The sequence below is a fragment of the Hippopotamus amphibius genome, chromosome 5 (assembly GCF_030028045.1).
Source record: "Hippopotamus amphibius kiboko isolate mHipAmp2 chromosome 5, mHipAmp2.hap2, whole genome shotgun sequence".
NCBI lineage: Eukaryota > Metazoa > Chordata > Mammalia > Artiodactyla > Hippopotamidae > Hippopotamus > Hippopotamus amphibius.
Window position 1 is genome coordinate 13,141,308 of NC_080190.1, and position 22,247 is coordinate 13,163,554.

At 53.0% G+C, this 22,247-nt stretch overlaps 1 protein-coding gene across 5 annotated transcripts in view; it reads right to left on the bottom strand.

Annotated features, from left to right (window-relative positions):
* The window catches only part of GRK5 (G protein-coupled receptor kinase 5), a 217,917-nt gene that overhangs the window by 23,372 nt on the left and 172,298 nt on the right, over positions 1-22,247 (bottom strand). For all 5 annotated transcript variants that reach the window (XM_057734474.1, XM_057734475.1, XM_057734476.1 and 2 more), the window contains 2 exons: positions 7,453-7,553; positions 5,715-5,807 (listed from right to left, as the gene is read on the bottom strand). In XM_057734474.1, the coding sequence (XP_057590457.1) occupies positions 5,715-5,807; positions 7,453-7,553 (194 nt within the window). The remainder of the gene's footprint in view (positions 1-5,714; positions 5,808-7,452; positions 7,554-22,247) is intronic.

A 22,247-nucleotide genomic window follows, 5' to 3' on the forward strand; every position in this document is an offset into this window, starting at 1 on the left:
CGTTTTAATTAGCCAAAGCCATTTTTTAAAGCTCTTTATTGGAATATAATTACTTTACATTCTTGCACCAGTTTTTGAGGTAAACCAAAGTCAATCAGCCGTATTTATACACATATCCCCATATCCCCTCCCTCCCCACGACTCCCTCCCAGCCTCCCCGTCCTGGCCCTCGAAGGCATCACCCATCATTGAGTTGATTTCGCTTTGTTATATAGCAACTTCCCACTAGCTATCTATCTTACAGTTGGTAGTGTATATATGTCTGTGCTACTCTCTCATTTTGTCCCAGCTTCCCCTTCGCACCCCGCTCCCCCAACCTCATGTCCTCCAGTCCATTCTCTGCATCTGCATCTTTATTCTTAACCTGTCACTGGGTTCATTAGTGCCATTTTTTTAGATTACGTATATATGAGTTACCATATGGTATTTGTTTTTCTCTTTCTGGCTTACTTCACTCTGTATGACAGTCTCTAGGTCTATCCACCTCATTACATATAGCTCCATTTCATTCCTTTTTATGGCTGAGTAATAATGTGCCCCATCTTCTTTATCCATTCATCTGTTGAAGGGCATTTAGGTTGCTTCCGTGTCCTGGCTATGGTAAATAGTGCTGCAATGAACATTATGGTACATGTTTCTTTTTGGATTATGGTTTTCTCTGGGTATATGCCCAGTAGTGGGATTGTTGGGTCACATGGTAATTCCACTTTCAGTTTTTTAAGGAACCTCCAAACTGTTTTCCATAGTGGCTGTACTAACTTACATGCCCACCAACAGTGCAGGAGAGTTCCCTTTTCTCCACACCCTCTCCAACATTTGTTGTTTCTAGATTTTTTGATGATGGCCATTCTGACCAGTGTGAGGTGATACCTCATTGTGGCTTTGACTTGCATTTCTCTAATGATGAGTGATGTTGAGCATCTTTTCATGTGTTTGTTGGCCATCTGTATGTCTTCTTTGGAGAAATGTCTATTTAGGTCTTCTGTCCATTTGTGGATTGGGTTATTTGCTTTTTTGGTATTAAGCTGCATGAGCTGCTTATATATTTTGGAGATTAATCCTTTGTCCGTTGCTTCGTTGGCAAGTATTTTCTCCCATTCTGAGGGTTGCCTTCTTGTCTTGTTTATGGTTTCTTTCGCTGTGCAAAAGCTTTTAAGTTTCATGAGGTCCCATTTGTTTATTCTTGATTTTATTTCCATGATTCTAGGAGGTGGGTCAAAAAGGATCTTACTTTGATGGATGTCATAGAGTGTTCTGCCTATGTTTTCCTCTAGGAGTTTTATAGTGTCTGGCCTTACATTTAGGTCTTTAATCCATTTTGAAGTTATTTTTGTGTATGGTGTTAGGAAGTGTTCTAATTTCATTCTTTTACATGTTGCTGTCCAATCTTCCCAGCACCACTTATGGAAGAAGCTGTCTTTTTTCCATTGTATATTCTTGCCTCCTTTGTCAAAGATAAGGTGCCCATATGTGCGTGGGTTTACCTCTGGTTCTCTATTCTGTTCCATTGATCTTCCTTTCTATTTTTGTGCCAGTACCGGACTGTCTTGATCACTGCGGCCTTGTAGTATAGTTTGAAGTCAGGAAGCCTAATTCCACCAACTCCATCTTTCCTTCTCAAGGTTGCCAAAGCCATTTATAATGTCTAATGAGACACGCCTCTGATCAGGAGGCAAGGATGGGACTCATGAAGTAATAAATCAATGGCCATTTAGTTGTAGCAAAGGACTCCACGCTGCAGATAGCTTGTGCTTTTTCATTATTGGCCTGTGTGGCTAAGAAAAAATGAGGTTTTTCCCCTCTTAGTTTCAGCATTAGTGAGGTATAATTGACAAAGTGTATAAAACTTGATGTTTTGATATATGTATACATTGTGAAAGGATCACCCAATCAAGGTAATTAACATTCCATCAACTCACAAAATTAACATTCCCCCACCCTCCCTTCTTTCTTCCTCCCTCCCTCCCTCTCTCTCTTCCTTCCTTTTTTCCAAGAACACTTAAGATCTACCCTCTTAGCAAATCTCAAGTAAATAATGCAGTACTGTTAACTGTCGTCACCATGAGATTCCCCAGAACTTAATCATCTTGCATAACTGAAACCTTGTGCCCCGGGCCAACATCTATTTCTCCACCTCCTCCCCACCCCTGACAACCACCACTCTACTCTTGCTTCTATGAGTCTGACTATTTTAGATTCCACATATAAGTGAGGTCATGCAGTACTCGTGTTTCTACGTCTGGCTTATGTCACTTAGCGTAAGTCCTCCAGGTCCGTCCACGTTGTCATAGATGGCAGGACTTTCTTCTTCTTCTTCTTCTTTTTTTTAAGGCTGAGTAATATTCCACTGTATAAACATTACCATATGTTACTCCCACTTTCACTGCAGCATTATTCACAATAGCCAAGTTAGGCAAACGACCTAAATGTCCATCAATCGATTCACGGATAAGAACAAGCAGTTTTTACGATGTTAAAATTGGCTGTTGGCTCTCTAGGACTGTTTCTGAGCATCCCCCAACCCCACCCCGAGAGTCTTAACTGGGGCGGGGACTGGCGTGAGACTGAATTGGCCCAAAGAACTGGGTCAACTTGAGAAGGACCAGTGAGCCTCTGGTCACCCAGCAGCTCTTCAATGAATCCTCCGTGGAAACTCTTCTCGCTGCTGGGTGCTGAAGAGGATTTGGGTTTCACCAGAAATCACCGTTTCGGCACCACGCTGTTAGCTTAGCACAGCCCTGAAAACTCCCAGGCGCTCCCTGGCCCGCCTGTCTTGAATTCATGTGCTGTGACTCACCCCCTCTCCTCCGGTGTTTCTTTAGGAAGCAGGGCCCAGGCCGCCCCTGTGCAGGACCCCCCTTCTCTGCATCTTACACACGAGCGGCCGGGCCTAGAGCAAACCTGCCATGCGCCTGCATCCGCCATGCGGCCCTGGGAAGCGTTTCCTCCAGCTGCCCTCGAAACCACATGAAGGCGACCGGGCCTAACAGTTTACGATACATGGAGAACAAACAGTTGGCCGACATTACCGCAGAGCTCCTCTGCTGGGGGAAATGAGTGTAATACAATTTCCGAGGAATTTCTTGGTTAACCTTGGGAGGGAAAAAATCCCTTTAATATTTCAACATCACAGCAGCAACAGGCCATGATCTCGTTAGCAAGAAAAAAAGGGGTGGGGGGGAGGCGGGGTGCTGTCAGTCATTTAGGGCATTTCTAGGCCAAGGTCCTGCCCTGCTGGCTTCAACAGCTTAACAGCCTCAAAAGGGCATAACTCCTTTGGGTCAGCACACAGACTTTTAAAAGTCCATTTCATGTGTTTGGTACTGAGAAGTAAAGTGAAAGCCAGTGGCCACAGTTAAACACTTCCATTGGAAGCGAAAGTGGACTAAGGGTGAAGGACTCGAGTGAGGGACCTGGGTTGAGGTTCCAACCTTGCCAGGCCCTTGCTGTGTGACCCAGGACCAACCCGTCAACCTCTCTGAGCCTTGCATCTTCAGTAAAATGGAGATATTAGAAAGGTATATGCATCGGAAGGCTCTTTGTAAGCTGCTGAGTGTCACACGTCATTATTAGAGCTCTAGGAATGAAAGACACAGCCCCTTCTGGGGGTCTCTATGGTAACAATCCCCATTGCTCGAAGCAGCTTGTACATAGCTCATGTAATCCTCACACCAGCCTCAGGAGGTGAGACTATTACTGTCCTCATCCTGCAGATGAGAACACCTAGGCTTTGAGAGGTGAAATGAGATGCCCAAGGTCATGGCTGGTAAGTAGCGGGGCTGGAACTGGAGTCCAGGCAGCCTGCTGCAGAGCCTGCGTTCGGTGTCCTGACGCCACGCCGCCGCCCTGGGAAGGTGCGTGCAGATCAAGGTTGTGTTACACAGCTCAGGGCTCCACAGTGGCAGGTGGGACAAGATGAATACCTCCCCACCAGACTGTCCTCAGCAAGGGTCAGCTGCTCCCTCCCCACCAGACTGTCCTCCGCAAGGGTCAGCTGCTCCCTCCCATACCAGCTGGGGGAGGTGACAGCCGTGATGCCTATGAGCTCGGTGATGACTCATCACAGCGGTTACACTCAGCAGTTTACCTCCCGAGGCCCAAAGGCTGACGTTGAGGTGTATGCTGAGCTGTCTCATCTCATCCTCACCCCACGCCTACGAGGCAGGCGCTGGTATTATCCCCACGTTACAGGGGAGGAAACCAAGGTGTGGAGAGGGGAGCACCCTTCTCCTGGCCCCTCGGGAGGAGGCAGAGCTGGGATTCAGACCCAGGCTGTGGGCTCCTGGTGGCCCACTCGTGGCTTCTCCATCTCTTGGAGTCATGACATGCACGGGCAAGGTGGCCAGTGGCAGGCAGTGCACCAACAGAGAAGACCGTCCACTGCTCGCTCTGTCACCCCCATGGGTCGGGGGGAGAGAAACATCCCCCAGAGACTTCAGGGCAGGGTGTTTCCTCAGGGCTTCTTGAAGTGGGCAGGAAGGGCCGTGAATGTGACTTTTCAGCAGTTCATGTCCTGCAGGTTCATGACCTAAGTATCTGCAGGGGACTCAGCCGATACACATGCAGAGCAGGAGGGGTCCTTGCTTTCTGATCACGGTGTGCCCAGAAGGCAGTGAGTGCCAGGCCTCCGGGCACAGGAACCCTGGACGGTGGGAGGGAAAGCTCTCTTCCTCGCCTACCAGCTTACCCAGTATGGCTTTAATGCAGGCATTGCCTTGTCTTGCAAATCCTGGGAACTGTGGTAGGCAGAGCACCACTCTGGGGGTCCTGGGCCAGGGTCTCCCCATGGCTGCACTAATCCCTTCTGCGTGACCCAGCAAGCCACATCCTCTCTGCCTCTCCTTCCTCATCAGTCACATGGAGGCCACCTCTGCCTGGCCAAGTCACCTCCATGCATGTAAGAGCGCTTTGCAGAGAATAAGGTGGCAAATAAAACACATGAAAAGATGCTCGGTCTCACCTATGATTAGAGATGAAAAGATAAACAAGAAAAACCTGGCTCTCATGCACCAAGAACAGCATTGCTGAAGCAGAGGGCAAGCTGGCACCCGGGCACGGGCAGGACTGGGAACTGGGCAGCAGTTTGGGAGGGCCATCTAGCAGTCCCTCACAGTGGAGAACCCTGGCTCTGGAATTCCTCCGCTAGGAATTTCGTGCGTGCGTGTGTGTATGTGTGGCTTCACTGAGCAGCTTGTGAGATCTTCGTTCCCCAACCAGGGATTGCACCCAGGCCCCGGCAGTGAAAGCACCGAGTCCTAACCATGGGACCACCAAGGAATTCCCATCTGCTAGGAATTTCTAGGGATGTATTTGCAAAAATACATAAAGATGTATGTACATAGTTATTCACTACTTAGGGAAAGCTGCACACAAAATCCACATCCATCAGTGGGGGTGGGTTACAGGAGGGATGTGCAGATCTTTCTAAGAATATGGCAGTTCTCTATGTGCTGGCAGAGAAAGAATTTCCAAAGACAGTGAACCGAAAAGCAAGAACAAGATGCTGAGTGTTTGTGTGTCCGTGTGCGTGCGTGTGTGCGCGTGTGTGTAAAGTTAATAAGCGTAGAGCATTTGGGAGGAGAACGCTGAATTTTATCTGAACCAGGAGCCCAGGGGAGGTAACTGATTTCTATACAACTTAGGTGAAAAATCCATTACCCCCCCCTGCCACCACACACACATTGGCACACACTTGTGTGCCGGGGAACACTCACCTTTCCAACCACTTCCACTGGAGAAACCGATCAAAATACATGCTGTGCAGGTACTCGTGGAACGGTTCTCCCCTCAGGTAGTCGTGGACAGACCTAGCTCAGAGGGAACAAGCAGATGAACATTTTACAATCCTGATCTTGGAGCAGATGGGCAGAGCCCTATCCAGCAGGTTATAGCCCGGCCTCATCCACTTCCAGACTTTGGAAATGCAAATACACAGGGGCCTCCAACAGATGCAGAAGGAGAGGCGAGAGGCCCCACCATTCTACAAAGCTTGTTTTGAGACTGACTGATGGACTGACTCACGGGCAAACATTTAGTGAGTACTTGCCTTGGGCGTTGCTCTAGCTCTGGGATACAGCAGGGAGCATGGTGGGGGGACAGGGACGGCAAATAAGAAAGAAATAAATGCCCCCAGGGGCATGTTACCGTGCATTGGGGTAAGTGAGGTCCCTGGGGGCTCAGGGAGACCTCGCTGAAGAAGGGACAGGAGCTGAGACGAGAACAGGGGAGGGATTGGGACACTGAGCTGGAGGGTGTCTTGGGAAGGGGCAGAGAGGTCCAGGCCCTAGATTTGGTCGGGACCAGTGAAGCCCCTGGGAGCTTTTCATCCCTGCAGCAGAATTTACGGGTCACCTGCTATGGGCCAAGCTCTAGGCCAGGCCTTGGAGGGCTCTGAACTTGGCTGCAGGCAGGGATGGGCTTCTTCCCTTTAAGAAGCAGCCACACTGACCAATCGAGCCCAGATGCTTAGGACCTGGGGAAGGGAGGGGACACGCAGAGTGGGGGCACTTTGGAGGCCGTGTCCCGCCAAACCTGAGAACAGGGGCCGGTGTGGGGGGCCAGGATGGCCACTCCCTCAGGGGCAGGTGGGCAGCCCAGGGACCTGACCGGCTGTCAGAGCTGACCCTTGGCCACCTCCAGGAGGGCAGCAGCCAGGCTTGTTTGTGCTCACGGTAGTCTCTCCCCAGCACCTTCCCAATAAGCTGTGAAAGCAGGACTGGGCTCCTGCTCACAGGGTCTTCCCTACATAGCACTGTGCCAGGCACACAGCAGGTGCTCAATGAATGTCTGGGGCGCAAAGTCTGAACGGGGGTGCCGTCACGCCAGCTGTGATCTTGGCGTGTACGTCTGTCTGTGTGCCTGCGCGTCAGCTTACGGGAGGGTATGTGTGAGCCCAGGAATGGGTGTGAGGCTAGCTGCTACGCCTTGGTGATGCGTCTGTGCGGCATGACGGAGCTTAACTGGTGCATGGCTGGCACCACACCCACCGACTTGTCTCACGTCCCATTGCAGTTGCTGCACAGCCTACAACGAGGTCATGGGGTGTGGCCGAGAGGGCAGCTTGCAACCCCGCTCCTGCAGCAGTGCTCGTGGGTGGCAGTGGTGGGGGCGCCTGGGAAGGATTTCCAAACCACCCAGACTGGGTCAGATTTTTGCACATTCCTCTGTCTCAACAGCCTGGAGAGCTACTTGCTTTCAACACCATCTGAAGCAGATGTTCTCTTTGGACTTGGCATCCTGGTATCTTTTCCCTTCATAAGAAATATACAAGCTGCTGGGTGGCTTGGCTGGGCCCTCGGGCACTGAAGACCTGCCCTGGGTGCCCAGTGCTCCAGGTGGAGGCTAGAGGCAGCCCCTCACCAAGTGACTGTGTGGCGGCCCAAGAGGAGGTGGAGGGGCCTGACATCCCGGCCGGGGAAGGAGGGAGGGAGGCCAGGAGGCCGGAGCACTTACCGCACACAGGCAGAAAAGAGTTCTTTGCAGGGTTTCTGAAGGAGCTTCTCCTCCGTCTGGGAGACCAGGTCCTGGCCAACTTGGGCGATGAAAATCGGGGACTGGAGGGAGGAAGAGGAGAGGAAGCATCAGTGAGGGAGGGGGCGGGGGGCTGGACTGCCACGGGGGCGCCTGGTCCTGGCCCTCTGCACCGTGCGGGCTGGTGCAGGGAGGTGGCGGGGCTGGGAGGTGGTGCACCAGCCCGGACTTAGGGTCAGATTTCTGGCTCTGCCGCTCATAAGACCACATGGCCCCTCTGAGCCCTGCTGTCCTCCTCTGCAGGACGTGGGTCACAACATCTCCGTGTCCTGGGCTGTGGTCAGAACCGAGTGAGCGGTGTAAGCCTCATGGTATAGGAAGCCCCTCGGAGATGCCACCGCGCCTTAGCCACTGGGATGGGGGACTGTGTCCTCCGACGTGCGACGGACCCCTGCCTAGCCTCGAGGCCATGTGTGAGAGGGTCCGGAGCAGGCAGAGCAGCAGGTGGATGGACAGCTCCGCAGGGAGGGGAGGGCTGCGACCTGGGCACGGCCTCGGCGTCAGCAGGGCTGCGTTCCACGCCCGCATCTGCTGCTGCAGCTGTGGGACCCTGGTCTTGGCACAGCCGGGCTGCTATCAGGAGGATGGTCAGGAATAATAGGTTCTCCAGGAATGCATCAATAAAGCCTTTGGGTCAAGCGTCTGGCCCAGGTCCTGGCATGTGGCAGAAAGCATGCAATAAACGTTAGCACCGTCATTTCATTCTCCTTCCAGGTAGGCTGCCTGGCCTGAATATTTCAAGTTTGAGGGGACAGAGGGTTTGGTCCTACACAGGAGTAGCAGCCCAATTGGGAAGGTGCTGGGACAGCCAGAGGCAGCCCCGCCCCCCTCTCCCCCCCATCATTCACCTTCTGCCAGCTGCTTACTCACCCAGTGGGTCTTTAATAAATTACAAGGATAATAGAGAAAACTGCCAGGAGTGGGCTCCAAAAGGGAGGGGGTAGACGCATCTTTCTTCTCCAAAGAGGCTGAAATCTGAAAGGCTAGCTTTCTCTTCCCAGCTATTGAACTGTGACTTTGGGGCTGACGACTCTGCTAAGCCCACTGGGCGGTGTCGGTAGGGGGTCGGATCCTGGGCGTGGAGGGGGCGCCCGCGGCAGCGTGGCATGGCCCTGGTGAATGAAATCCCCCCACTGTCCTGAATGCCCACATTCCTGAGTTCCTTCGTCTTTCTTTCTCTCCTAGGCCCTCTCTGGTCCTCTCTGCAGGCTTTCCCTTAGCCCCTGGGCGGGGGAGGCCTCAGGTATGTTCGTTGGGGGGTGGCGGTTGTGCCAATAAAGGCCGCCCGCTCACCCAAGTGCAGGCAAAGCCCGTGACACGACCCCACAGACTCAGAGCTCATCTCCTCAGGGCTGCCGCCGCCAGTCCTGGGTGGTGGCAGGCTCCCCCACTTTGCCCTGGACCCCCGTCCCCCAACACACACACACTAAAATCTCAAGGAATGAGACCTCAGAAGAGCAACCAGTAGAGTGTTGGCTTCTGGAGCAACTGCTGCTTGTTTTGCAGAAAAGATGCTCACTGTTGTAGGAGAAGCCCTGAGCTCTGGCCTGACCTCTGCCCTTGGCCATTTCGTGGCTCCATCTCCTCCTGTGTAAGAGAAGGGGCAGCTCCAGAGACATCTTACAGGCCCTTCAAGATTTGACAATTGAGGGTTGGCAGGTTTTGCTTCTGAGACTTGGGGAACTTTCTTGGGAATTCTGGCAGCTGGGTCTCTTAGGGATCAATGACTCCAGGCTACTTCAGAGCAATCAGATATTAGAACACGCCCCCGAGGCGGTGGGTGAATTGGCTTCAGGAAGAGACCTGATAGCTGGGGCAATTTTCGTTTAAAGGGCCCCGTGCCTGGCACAGAATTGGTGCCCGCTGTCTATTTGTCAGTGAGCAAAATGAAACATGTTGTGCCAGGGTGTGGCCTTGACCTTGCCATGAGTCAGCAAAGACTAAGTAGAGTCACTGGGTGGGTGGGCCATGGGGAGAAACAGAACCATTTCCTGGACCTCAGAAAAGGCACCTGAGCTGCCACCTGTACGCATCGCGTTCCCCCAGGGAGGACCCACCCTCACCCACAGGGAGCCCAGCCTGGTGCTGGGCACATGTGGGCAGGGGTGTTAACAGGTGAAGCCAGTGTGGTCCTCGACCTCAAAGCACTTCTTCTCCAGTAAGACATAAATAAGGTATTATCCTCACAGAAAAGTTCCTTCCCCTCTCTTGGCTACAGATGATGTATAAAATGAGCTGGATGGAACTCAATGGCTCTTGAACTTTTTATCAGCACATTTCTTTTCTCCTCCACCAGATGAAATGTATCTACAGAGGCAATATTTAAACCAATATAAGTTATACAATGGGTAGCAGTGGTTTCCTTCTCTTGAGGCCAACTCTGGTCAGGCACTGTGCAAAATACCTTACACACATTCTTCCATTCAATCTGCCTTATGGCTCTGTGAGGTGGATACTATTATGATGCTCATTTCACAGATGAGGAAATCGAGGTTCAGCAAGGTTAAGACATTTGCCCAAGGTCGCCCAGCCAACAAGTGGCAGAGCGGGGATTTACACCAGGTTGAGTGGGTCTAGAGTAAGTCTGGTCGGAGGTGGTGGGGTGTCTGGGCCACCTGTGCTCCCATCACCCACCCACATCTCCCAGGAGGCCCCTGAGGTGTGACCCTAGCCACCGGCAGACCTGGCACCGAGACCCTCCAACAGAGGCAACCAGAACTTATATAGAAGGTGCAGTAGCTCAGGGCAGTGAGCCGCTGGGCTCAGCGACCGGGGCGGGGGGCGGGGGGCGTCATCGCAGGGGGCGGGGGTCATCTGGGGAAGCGTCCCAGAGGATGGGGTCAGAGGCAAAGCTGAATGTGGCGTCAGACCCCCCCCCCCCCACCTTCTGGGCCCTCCCACCTTCAGGCGAGGGCAGCCGACGGGGCTCACCGTCAGCCACACTCCTAAGCAGATGGGAGGGGCTTCCAGGGCCCGGGGGGCGGCCCAGCTGTGCGTGAAGTCACAGCACTCTCACTCCTTGGGGCTGGCTGGCAGGAGCGCTCTGGGGGTGCTGCCCACACTCAAAGCCCTGAGGGGAGTTCACAGCGGGTAATGACGCGTTTGGTTTAAGGACCACGGGGTTAAACCCAGTCTTTGGCATGACATGAAGAGACTAAGTGATTCCAACCAAACCCCCTCCCAAGTGACTCTGGGAAGCAGCACCTCTGCCAATAAGAAGGGAATAAGACTCTGTTGGCCGGTGTAAGTTGAGAACTGAAACCCAAGCCTGCCAGGAGGGTGGGCCGAGCCGCTGCTCAGAGGGACATTTGCTATTTGCATCCGTGGAATCTGAGGGTGTCGGTCCTTCCCCTCCAGATCAGAGAAGTGGATTTCAAAGGAGACCCACTGAGAAGGCTCTCCCCAGCCCACACGCAAGGTCTGACACGTCGCGTGAGAAAAAGGGCCCTCAGACACTCAGAGGGCTCTGGGCTCCCGGCAGCCACAATCCATCCTCTGTGGCTTGAAGGTGGGAGAATTCCACACAGTTTCAGATCTCTTTCCAGGGAGCTAATCCTTTCTGGTCCCAGGAGGCCTGTGAGGCAGGCTGGGGAAGGTGTATCCTGCAGGCTAGGTGGGCTCTGGGCAGGAACGTCACCCTTACTGCACCGGGGGCTCAGGCATGCCGGGAGAGCTACCGTGGGCAGTGCTGTGGCTCTTTCTAGCAGGGACTGTCCCTCTGGGATGAGGCTGACGGTCAGGATGGGCAAGAAGGATTGGGGTCATTCTCCTCCATGTCAAAGGTGTTCCCCTAATTTCTAACTAAATAGAAAGCACCTCAAGGCTCTCAGATACTTGTAGGACTGAAAGCAGCCTGGAGAAGGGGTGTTGGTGGAGGTTGGGGTGTTGGTGGAGGCTGCTGCTAAAATTCCCCCTGGGGCCTGGGACCCACGCAGGCCAGCAGTGGTTTGAAGTGACACTTTATTTCTTTGGTCACCAGGTGGTCTCCTCAAGTAGCTCCAGCCTGCAGGCCCTGACTTTAACACAAGAGTGTGAATTTAGGCACTAGGGTTCCTTTGAGATGTGTGCTGCTGTGGCTTCAGAGGACTGGGGACAGGGTTTCTCTGCTGAAGGCCCCACTGTGAACGCCTGGCCTCCTGATGGTCTTGGGCAGCTGAAGCCAACGGCTGGTCAACCTCGAGGTGACCAGTCTGCCCCAGCCCTGCCCCGCCAGGAAGTCCACTCTGCAGGCAGTCAGGATGAGCCCGAGCTGCCCTTAAGGAAGGCTCCACGGCCAACTCCAGGATAGCTTAAAACAGCAAGACATGCCTCGGGGGCACAGCTATGTACACCTTGGGCCACTGACCACAGAGCTCTCTCCCCTCCAGCCTGATGAGAAAGGACTTGGTTCCTTGAGGAACTGTAGGCTGCGGGGCCACTTGTCGTGCCCCTGAAATCACACATGGAGCAAGAGAATACACCTCCCCCTCCTCTTTAGCAAAGACTCTTCCCCATTTCTTCTCCCTCGAGGCTGGCCGTGGGAACAGACGTGGGATGAAAGCTCGGGGGTGCCTTATCCACTCTCTGTGGGTCTCTGCCTCTGGATAAAAACCCCCATCACCAGAGGGAAAAGAACCTGCTCCGCCCTTCCCTATGGAATGTGAAATTGACCTTGAATCTGGTACCAGAAGAACTTGGGGCTGCGCTTGCATGGGCCAGGTGGCCAGCAGGCCTGGATGGTAGGACAGACTCGGCACACTTGCCCGTCTGTGCCTCCAGCCCCCGCTATGGCCCAGACTCACTCTGGGCATCCTGCGCTGTGTTAACCAGAATGCACCTTTTAGGCAGTGAGGGGGTGAAGGCTGCATGGGTGTTTTTCTGGGCACCACAGCACATTGAGAAGAGCCCTTTAAGTTGCTTTGAATGTGAATAGGGCAGGCCAGTGAACTGGGTACTGGGGCCCAATGGGCTTTGCACCGCCATACCTCCCTAAGCCCCTCTCCTCCCTTTTGTCCCCACCCCCCTGTTAAGCTCTCAGTGCCCTCATGCTGCCTCACTGCCTGTGACCCTAAACTTCAACATGTGGCCTGGGCCAGACCTCTCCTCCTCTGCTCCATCAACACAGACACGTCTGCAATATTCAGGCACAGATGGTACTGATGACCAGTAACGATTCCATGCACTGGAGGCCTCGGGGTTTCTAAAGAGGAGACAGTTGGGGGTCGGTGGGTGGGTGGGGTGGGGGGGATCTGGTTAGTTAGAAGAGCTAAGGGCTTGTCCTGAAGCTGCATTTGTATGGCATGGATTAAGAGGGAGCATGTGCTGGGTTTGGGGTGACTTGTGGGCTAACAGAGATTACCTGGAGTGCTTCAGGCACCGAGGCTGAAGAAGGGGCGGTGGTGGGGCAGGCCTGGGCCTGGTGTGGGCATGCAGTCCCCCGTGCGTGCTTAACTCGGCACTCAACCCAGGGAGCCCGTGCAGATCCTCCACCACGCCCAAGCCCTGCCTCCCTCGGTGACCTCCAGCGAGAGGGACGGAGCCCCAGGGCAGGCCCACAGCCCAAACCCAGCTCGGCCTCCACAGGTCATCCAGGGCCAGGCCAGCAGCTGGTCCACCAGGTGGCACTATTGAGCCCCTTGCTGCCGGGCTGTGCTTCCAGACACCCCACAGTAGACCAGACTCCCGGGGCCTCCAGAGTAGGGAAGAGATAGTGATTCATCTCAGCCCTGAGGAGGGCGGCCTTTGCAATAAGAATTTAGCGGGGGAAATGAGAGTGCAGTTTGGGAGGGAGCCCTGGAGAGAGAAGACTGGAGCTGGACCTTGAGGCGGGAGAGGTGGGATTTGCGCGGGGGGGTAGGGGGACCCCACGGGCAAAGGCCTGGAGGCTGGAGCAAGCAGGAAGCAGTCAGGGGGCTGCTCAGAGTAGGACTCATCCAGAGAAGGCTAAGTACGCGGGTCAGCGAACGTGATCGGGTCTCGCCAGGCTGGTTCTCACTGACCGCTGAGTCATCAGCTCGAGGGTGGCATCGTGCGGGCGAGGGCAGCTGCCCTGCTCCCCCTGGCGCCACTGTTCCCCTCCGCACCACAGGGACCAGCAGCAGAAAGGGGCCTCATTTTCCGCATCACAGAGAAACTCCACACGTCTGAGGACCTTGCTCCTGAAGCATCTCCTGGCTTCCGAGTCTCTTGTTTCGAGATGTCAGAGTGGAATTGGGACCCACATTATGTGGCCAGTGTCCCTGGGAGAACCCAGGGATGGAAGCAGGGTTGGGCCGTCAAGGGCTCTGGGGACCACCCTCCACACCTTCTCAGTAGCTGCCCGTACTCCTGAAGCAAGTGGCGCTTGGAGGCTCCTGGAGGCTCCTGGAAACACACATGCCCTACACTTGTTCAGAGATTCAGGACCCGAGAGGGAGCAGGAGGAGGAGGAAAAGAGGGCTATCCTGCGAAGACCCTCAGGGCCTCGTTGATTCAACCCCCTTGTGGCACAGATGGGAAAAGTGAGAGAAGGGACCCTCCGGTCACAGTGCTGGCCAGGGTGGAGCTGGACCAACACTGGAGGGGCCCCGGAGCGGGCAGAGTTCGGGAAGTGGATCTGAGCTGTGTGGGCTCTAACCAGGTGTCCTGAGCCAGCTCTAGGGGAAGGACATGGCCTTGGCCTCACTGGCCCCACTCGAAACCAGCTTGTCCCCAACTTCACAGACAGGGACAGGCACACACAGTACTCCTAGCCCTGGTATGCCACCCGCCCAAGCCCTCTCCATCCCACTGCCCTGGTTTCAAGAATTCTCTTCTCTCAGCTGGACTAAGCAGTAAGCCCCTCACAAACCCCTGCAACCACTTACTCTTACGTTGATAATGGCCCGCAAGGGAGTTTCCCCACATTATCACAGCGGAGATGATCTCCACGGCCAGAGGACCAAAATCCAGTGCCTTTTCGGCCCTGGTTCCAAATGCCCTTCTCGACCTGCTTCCCCACCGTGCCCTCTGCTTGCCAGGGCTCTCACCACACACTCGTTATTTCCTGGGCGAGCTCCAGCTCTCCAGCTGCTGGGCCTTTGCTAGTGGAAGGAGTCCCTCCTGCCTGCTCATGGCATGTGTCCAAACACTACTCAGTCTTCAGGACCCATTTCCAACATGACCTCATCCAAGATGATTCTCCGAGCAGTCAGGGCCTCCCTCCCAATCCCACCTCCCACTGACAACTGTGGCATAGTTATTCCTTGAGCACCTAATATATAAGTCCTAGGAGCTTTGCATGGAGTTATCTTTTTTTAATCCTCTCAAAGTAGGCTTTATTATCTTCATCTTATAGATGCAGGAATAGGCCCTGAGAAGTTAAGTAACTTGCCCAAGATCACACAGCTAGCATGGGAGCAGAGACAGGATTCAAACCCAGGCAATCTGGTCAGAGAGCCTTATCCCCAAGCACCATCACATCCTCCAGGGATGCCACAGTCTTTCTCAAATGGTGAGGAGGATGTGACTTTGGCCTTGGAGAGCAAGCACTATTTGGAGGCTGGATAACGAGGTGCAGTGGGCTCTGCGTGTTTTGGCAAGTGCTATTTGTATGGCACTGTCATATGTACCACACACACACACACACACACACAGAGCCTAATGGCCAGCATATGCTTCACTTCAACATATGAAAACATCCCTCCGAGGAGCTCTGCACTCATTAGCAGCGCTTTCATCAGTGAACAAAAGGTCAGCCCAGGAGACTGTCCGCTCTATCTCCAGACGCAAGCACTTAGGGCTTAATGATGTGTATATTTTCATATGTGGGCAGCTGACATTCCCCATGTAAACTATTTGCAATTTCTCAATGTGGACAGACTCGGCTTTCAGGAAAAGCTGAGCAAGAGAAAGGCAAGACACTCTGAAAGAAAGGGGTTCCAAGGGGTCCCCTTCCTTCCGAACAAGGGGCTGCCTGGGGGTCTGCCTGTCCCACCCACACCAGGGTGGAGGCAGCTGTTTCTTGGGGTGGGGGGGGGCCACGGCATGTCTCCTCCAGGACAGGAACCGGGGAGGGGCACTCCCACAGCTGTACCCTGGCCGCCCCTCGACCCTTGGCAAGGGGATCTGCATCAGCTGTGGGAAGCTCTGCACGCGGGGCTGCCAGGGCCTGGCCATTGGCCGGGGCAGGCAGGAGCCAGGGCCAGAGGCGTCGTGGGCACCTGGCAGAGGGGCTGGCTGACAGTCACTGGCCCCTCCACGCGAGTTTTCTTACGAATTCATACTTCTGTTGCTCCTCAGAATGATGCTATAGGTACGGCTTGTTCCAGGGTCACAGATGTAGACGCTGAGCATGAGGGAGCTCTCTGAGGCGCAGGAATGTTGTTCATTCCTGTCTCATCGGAAGTGAGTGCAGCGCTTGGTGAGCAGCTGGTACTCCATACATGCCCGTAGACAGAACAGTTAGTAAACTGATGACCTGAGACTCAAATCCAGGCCTGCCTGGCTCCAAAACCTGTAATCTCTCCACTCTGCTTTGCTGAAATGTGCCCTGTACACAGTAGGAGCTCAATATATTTGCTGAACAAATATATGTGCACACACCCTTTTGTAGCAGAAGTACCTTCATGAGGTCATCTGGTCTACCCCCCCTGCCTTTGGGATAACTGGGCCAATCAGTTCTTTGGGATTTTCTTAGTTACAACCAGTTGGAGTGCCTGTCTGGGGCAGAAACCGTGGGCTGGAGGCTTGGGGGCAGCTGGGGGAGAACCTGGAGCTGCCTTGGGAAAAGCATCCTGGTGCCAGGGGTTCCTGGGCTCACATACAGCTGTCTCTCTCTCACGGTTTCATGTAATCGTGAGCCCCCGCCTCCCCCCCAGTAAATTCCTCCTTTGTTTGAGCAACTGGGAGTTAAGTATCTGCCACTTGCCGCCAAGAATCCAGATGAATTCACCATCTGTAAACTCAGGAGTTGGGCCAGGTGGCCAGGGGGACCCTCCAAAGGCTTCCCCTCCCCTCACTTCTCTCTCCCTCCACTCAAGTTGGCTGGTTCTGAGTTCCGTAAACTATCTCAGTCCAGCCCGCCTGCCTCTAGGAACAGGAACTGGGTGAAGAAAGCAGGACGGGCAGGAGGTGCGCAAAGTGGGGGCTCATTCCAACCCCAAATCCTGGCTGGAAATTAAACCTGCTTGTACAATCACCATCGGCAGACAAAGGAGAGGGTTTACGGAACAGCAGCCTTGGACAGCGTTTCCTCACGCCAGGGTTGATTTAAGGTCTGGCTGACAGGAAGAAAAAGCACCATTCTTCCACCTTTTAATCAAAACCTTCAGTGCCATGTGGAAAGGCCACGGCCACGCAGGCTGGGTCCATCCGGAGTAGCTCGTCTTCCACACCAGCCAGGCAGCAGGCACCATCCATGGGCCCCAGACAAGAACAGAACCAAAGGAAAAAGCAGGGTTTTGTTATCTTGGTCACTGGGGAAAAGTGAATCAGCCCAGTCAAGCACCCGTGAGCAACGGGGCTATGGCTCCTGCTACTCCGGGCCTAATGTCTGTGTCCTGCAGCTTTCGGCCCAAACACTGACTCCTCCCTGAGTGTCCACATGGTCAGCGACGCTGCTGGACCACATGGCCTGAGCACCGTGCCAGAGGCAGCCCCCTTGCACAGAGACACATGCCGGACAGGCAGCTGGTGGCTGGAGATCCTTGGGATACAAGCTGGGAAAATGACAAGTCTCACGGCGCCTCTCTTAAGCTCTAAGGGAAGGTGATGGTCATTGCTGGCCATCAGGTGGGCATGGTCTCCAATCAGAAGCAATTCACCCAGGACCTCCCTGGTGGTGCAGTGGTTGAGAATCCTCCTGCCAATGCAGGGGACAAGGGTTTGATCCCTAGCCCAGGAAGATCCCACATGCTGTGAAGCAACTAAGCCCATGCACCACAACTACTGAGCCTGCACTCTAGAGCCCATGAGCCACGACTACTGAGCCCACAAGCTGCAACTACTGAAGCCCGTGCACCTAGAGCCCGTGCTCTGAAATATGAAAAGCCACCACAATGAGAAGCCCGCACACCACAACAAAGAGTAGCCCCCACTCTCCGCAACTAGAGAAAGCTCGCGCACAGCAATGAAGACCCAACACAACCAAAAGTTAAAATAAAATAAAATTAAAAAAAAAAAAAAAAGTCATGATTTAAAAAAAAAAAAAAAAAGCAGCAGCAATTCACCCTGAAGCAGAGGAAGCTGAAGCTTTGGGGGCCTTTACCTGCAGTCCTGGGAGCTACAGAGTATTCTAGATGAGAGAGGAAGCATTTCTGCACAAGCACTTCCGGTAAGTTGAGCTCTCAGATGAAAAGGACAAAATCTCCAAGGCTCCAGGCATTGGTTGTGATTTGTTTTCTCATTCTCAGGAAATACTCACTTTTGTACCCAATGTTCTATTCTTTCTTCTTAAAGAGCATACTCCCCACATTATTTAAGCTTCAGCCCCCAGAAAACCTGGATCTTCCCTTGTCTCTGACACACAGCGCTCAGTCTTGAAGGGGCCTTCTCCAGAGGGACACGCCTGACTGTCACTTTGCACCTTTATCTTTCTGTGATGAACAGCCAAAGACTCAGAGTCCGAGGGGCTCCCGGGGCTGTCTGGGGCTTCTTGTGGTTGGAGAAGGTGAGGAAGGCCATCACCCTGACGCTGAGCTGGGATGCAGCCTGACGTCCTGCATGAGGCCCACGGTTCCATTATGATGCGGACACCACACGGCCACCCTGGCAATCTCCTTAAGTCTTTGGGCAACGAGCTCTTACACCCATTAGGGGGTGACCCTGCGGATAGCTGGTTACTCTGCCAGGCCAGGGAGACGTTGCGGGGGATGCGAGCTGCCTTTGTGAGCAGACCCAGAGGTGGTGCTGCTGGGAGCTGTGTAAAAGTCAGGAGCCCCCTGCTTCTCCCGCTGGGGTCCGAGCTGATTCAGTCCGTCAGCTACACCAGGGTCCCTGAGTGTCCATTCTGTGCCCAGGTCATGAGCTCCACCCCAACCACCTCATAAACCGACTCACTTGGCCAATGGCAGAAGTTCAAGGCTGGGGGGGGGGACTAAGGGTGGCCAAGTGTGGAGCAGCCTCTCAGCCCCTAGAAGGGCGGCTCAGAGAGGGGGCCTCATGGCTGAGGTGAGGTCTGATCAAGGCTCAGAGGATGAAGGGGGTTTGGCTGGCAATGAGGAGGACCCTCCAGGTATTTGTACCCTGGGAACCATCCTGAGAAGACCAGGGCTCTGAAAGAATCAATTTTTTCCTATGGCAAAATCAACACTTTTCTGGACAAATTTAAGACGGCAGAGAGCAGGCTCACAGAGACCATCTGCTGGGTTAGGGGCCACGGGACCAGGAAGTCCTCTGAGCAAGCCTGCTCTACAGGGGGTTCCAGGCCTTTCTGAGGGTACCCCTGCTGACCTGGCCACCCCAGGTCACAAGCTGTCACATTCCCTGGGTCAGCAAAGTGGAAAAACACAGCCCTAACCCTCCAAGAAGGGAAACGCAGATTGGGACTAAAAGGGTCTTGTCCCTTAACTTCCTTTGCTGCTCAAGTGGCTTCGCAGAAATCAGGATGAAGGGTTTTTAGGGGTCAGGAAGTGAGAGAGAACCTTTTTAAACACTGGCAGAATTTAGCCAGAGGCCCTGAGAGCTGGGCAACTGTAATGAGAAAGAAAGGAAAATACACAAGTGGCCTTGACCCAGACCTTGACTTTTTACGTCAAAAGCGAAAAGGGATAATTAACAAAACGACATGCGCCTGGAAGTGGCATGAGAGGCCAGCCGGGCTCTGTCAACTTGATAATCCCCGGTCAAGACCTGTGGGCCCAGAGTGTGCGATGGGAGACGATCGGCTGTTTACACAGGCCGAGAGCAGGCTCTCAGGACTCAGAGCAGCGGGGTTTTTCCTGGCCAGCGGTTTGAATCAGGCCAACTCTGCTCTGGGTCAGGGTGGCCACGTGTAGGTAACGCACGAGTAGAACTTGGGTCCTAAGGGGCTGAGATGCAGGATGCCCAAGCCTGGGGGTGTCTCTCATTCCTGTGCATGAGAGGCCAGGGCAGGGCAAGCCAACTTTCCATCTTCCAGAACACCCTCCCGGTCCACAGCCTCCAGACCGGCTTCAGTTTGAAGCTGTGTTGGAAATATTTTGGCCCGGGAAGATTTTTCTCCAGGGAAGACTTCATTCCACGCAGCTTGGGAGTGAAGGAGCAGCAGGAATCTCCTAAGATCCAGGGAATTCAACGGAAACCCCCATGATGTCACTTCTCTGCCCAAGGCGCACCGTCAGGGAGGGCCTGTCAGGCCACGTGGAGTTGGCGGAGCACAGAGGCACTGCAGAGACCAGCGTTGCTGCCCCCGCCTAGGGCCATGCTGGGGGCAGGGTGGGTGGGGAGGCTGTCCTCAGGAAGCCTGTGGCTGGTTCCTCTGTCTCCAGCCACTCTAAAAAGAGCAATTCTGGGCAGGAAGGACCGTACACACACATGAATGAGGTCAGAGGCAGAGCCGGCTCCACCGGCATCAAAGGAACATCCAATTTTCTGACCTGGAAGGTCACAAGAAAGGAAGAGGGACCCTGATGGTCATGTTCTGTCCTGCGGCGAGGAGCCCCGGCTGGCACAGCAGCCTCAAGGATGTCGAGAGGAGCCCAAAGACATCAGGCTGTGGCCAAAGAGGATGTGTTTTCCAGGAAAGGTTGGGGGAGAGAAATAAACATATCTATTTGAAGGACAATTACACAGTCGTTAAAAATGTTGTGCCGTTCACCCTTGTGACCTCATGACTAGGAGCTACGGCTCACTGCCACTGCCCAGCATCACCAGGGAGTATCGTGTCACATATTGCTAGCTCAGGAAAAGATCACAGTTTAAAATTCAAAGTACGGTTTCTACTGAATGTGGATTGCTTTCACACCGTCTTAAAGTCAAAGAATCGTAAATCAAACCATCGTCAATTGGGGACTCCCGATACATATACTTCCACTGTCTTTTGGGTTCCGGTGTTATAGATGATAATCAGCTGTCAATGTAATTATTAGTAATTATTTTTCCCTTCAGGGTAATCTTTTTTTTTTCCCCCTCTGATTGTATTAAAGACCTTTTTATTTCCTTTAAAAAAAAATGGTGTGCAGGGAGATTGTGACATGAGAAATAGCTAATGACACAATGCAAAGGCCCAGGGCCAGAAGCTGGACCAGGCACAGGAGGGACCAGCCAGGGAGCACATCCTCCAGTCCACTCACTCCTTCATGTGGCAGCTGGGAAGCTGATTCAGGGGGGATTTTGTCTTTGGTTATCCTCTGAGAAGATGACATAGTGGAAAAGAAAGATCCCAGGTTCTAGAATCAGACAGACTGGGGTTATATCTCATCATCACCTTTTTTCTGTTGTTGTTCTTTTTATTTTATTGTGGTAAAATAGACAAAACAGAAAAATTGCCACTTTAACCATCTGTAAGTGGATGATTCGGCAGCATTAATTACATTCATAATGTCAACTATCACCACCATTTTCCCCACATTTTATCTATCGTCCCAAACAGAAACTCTGTACCCACTAAGCAATAACTCCCCATCCCTCCCTCTGACGAGCCCCTGGTAAGCTCTAATTTACTTTCTGTCTCAATGAATTTGCCTATTCTAGACATTTCATATAAGTGGAATCACAATATGTGATCTTTTGTTTTTTTTCCTTTTAAAAAGTTTTATTGAGATAGAATTGACATGCAATAAACTGTATATATTTAAAGTGTTCAATTTGATATTTTTTTCCTCATTAGCCATCTATTTTATACGTATTAATGTATATATGGCAATCCCAATCTCCCAATTCATCCCACCCTAACTACCCCCACACCCCTGCTTTCCCCCCTTGGCATCCATATGTTTGTTCTCTACATCTGTGCCTCTATTTCCGCCTTGCAAGCCATTGATCTGTAATATGTGGCCTTTTATGTCTGGCTTCTTTCACTTAACATAATGCTTTCACGATTCATTCATGCTGTAGCATGTGTCAGGACTTCACTCCTACTTATGGCCAAGTAATATTCCATTGTAAGGATACACCACATTTTGCTCATCCACTCATCCATCGACGGACGCTTGGGTTATTGCCACTTTTTGGCTATTGTGAACAACACTGCTGTGGATATTTGTGTACAAGTATCTGTGTCAGTCTCTGTTTTCAGTTCTCCCAGCTTTCACTCTTAATAGCTAAAGATCTATACCCAAGGTAAAAGGGGGACAATTGTGTCTACTACACAGGACTGTCATGAAGACAGGATGTGATAAAGATGCAGAGCACACAGCATACAGTAGGTGCTCAAATAATGTTACTTTGCCCCACCCTTCCCCATTAACACCCACTGTTAGTAAAGGATCATGAGCGGGTTAGATTCAGTGATGCCCCTCAAGGGCATCTCCACTTAAAAAGCATGGATACTTAAACAGCAGAACTTCCGGTACCAGTGGTCTTCTCCGCTTTGCTCACACACTGCAAATGTCTCAGCAGCTAGACAAGTACTGACCCAAAGAATAAGAGCCTTGGGGGAATAAAGGCCCAGTTGCAGGCCATCCAGGGTGGAAAGCAGTAAATGAAGTCAGGAAGCATTTCTTTTTGTGCCTTTGTGCCATACTTCTAGCACGGGGTGTGGAAAAGCCCAGTGAGGAACGTTCCAGTCTCTTCCTCTGGCCGTATGACCCTCAGGGGTCCAGCTCCTCTTGGGCCTCAGTTCCCTCATCTAGGAAATGAGG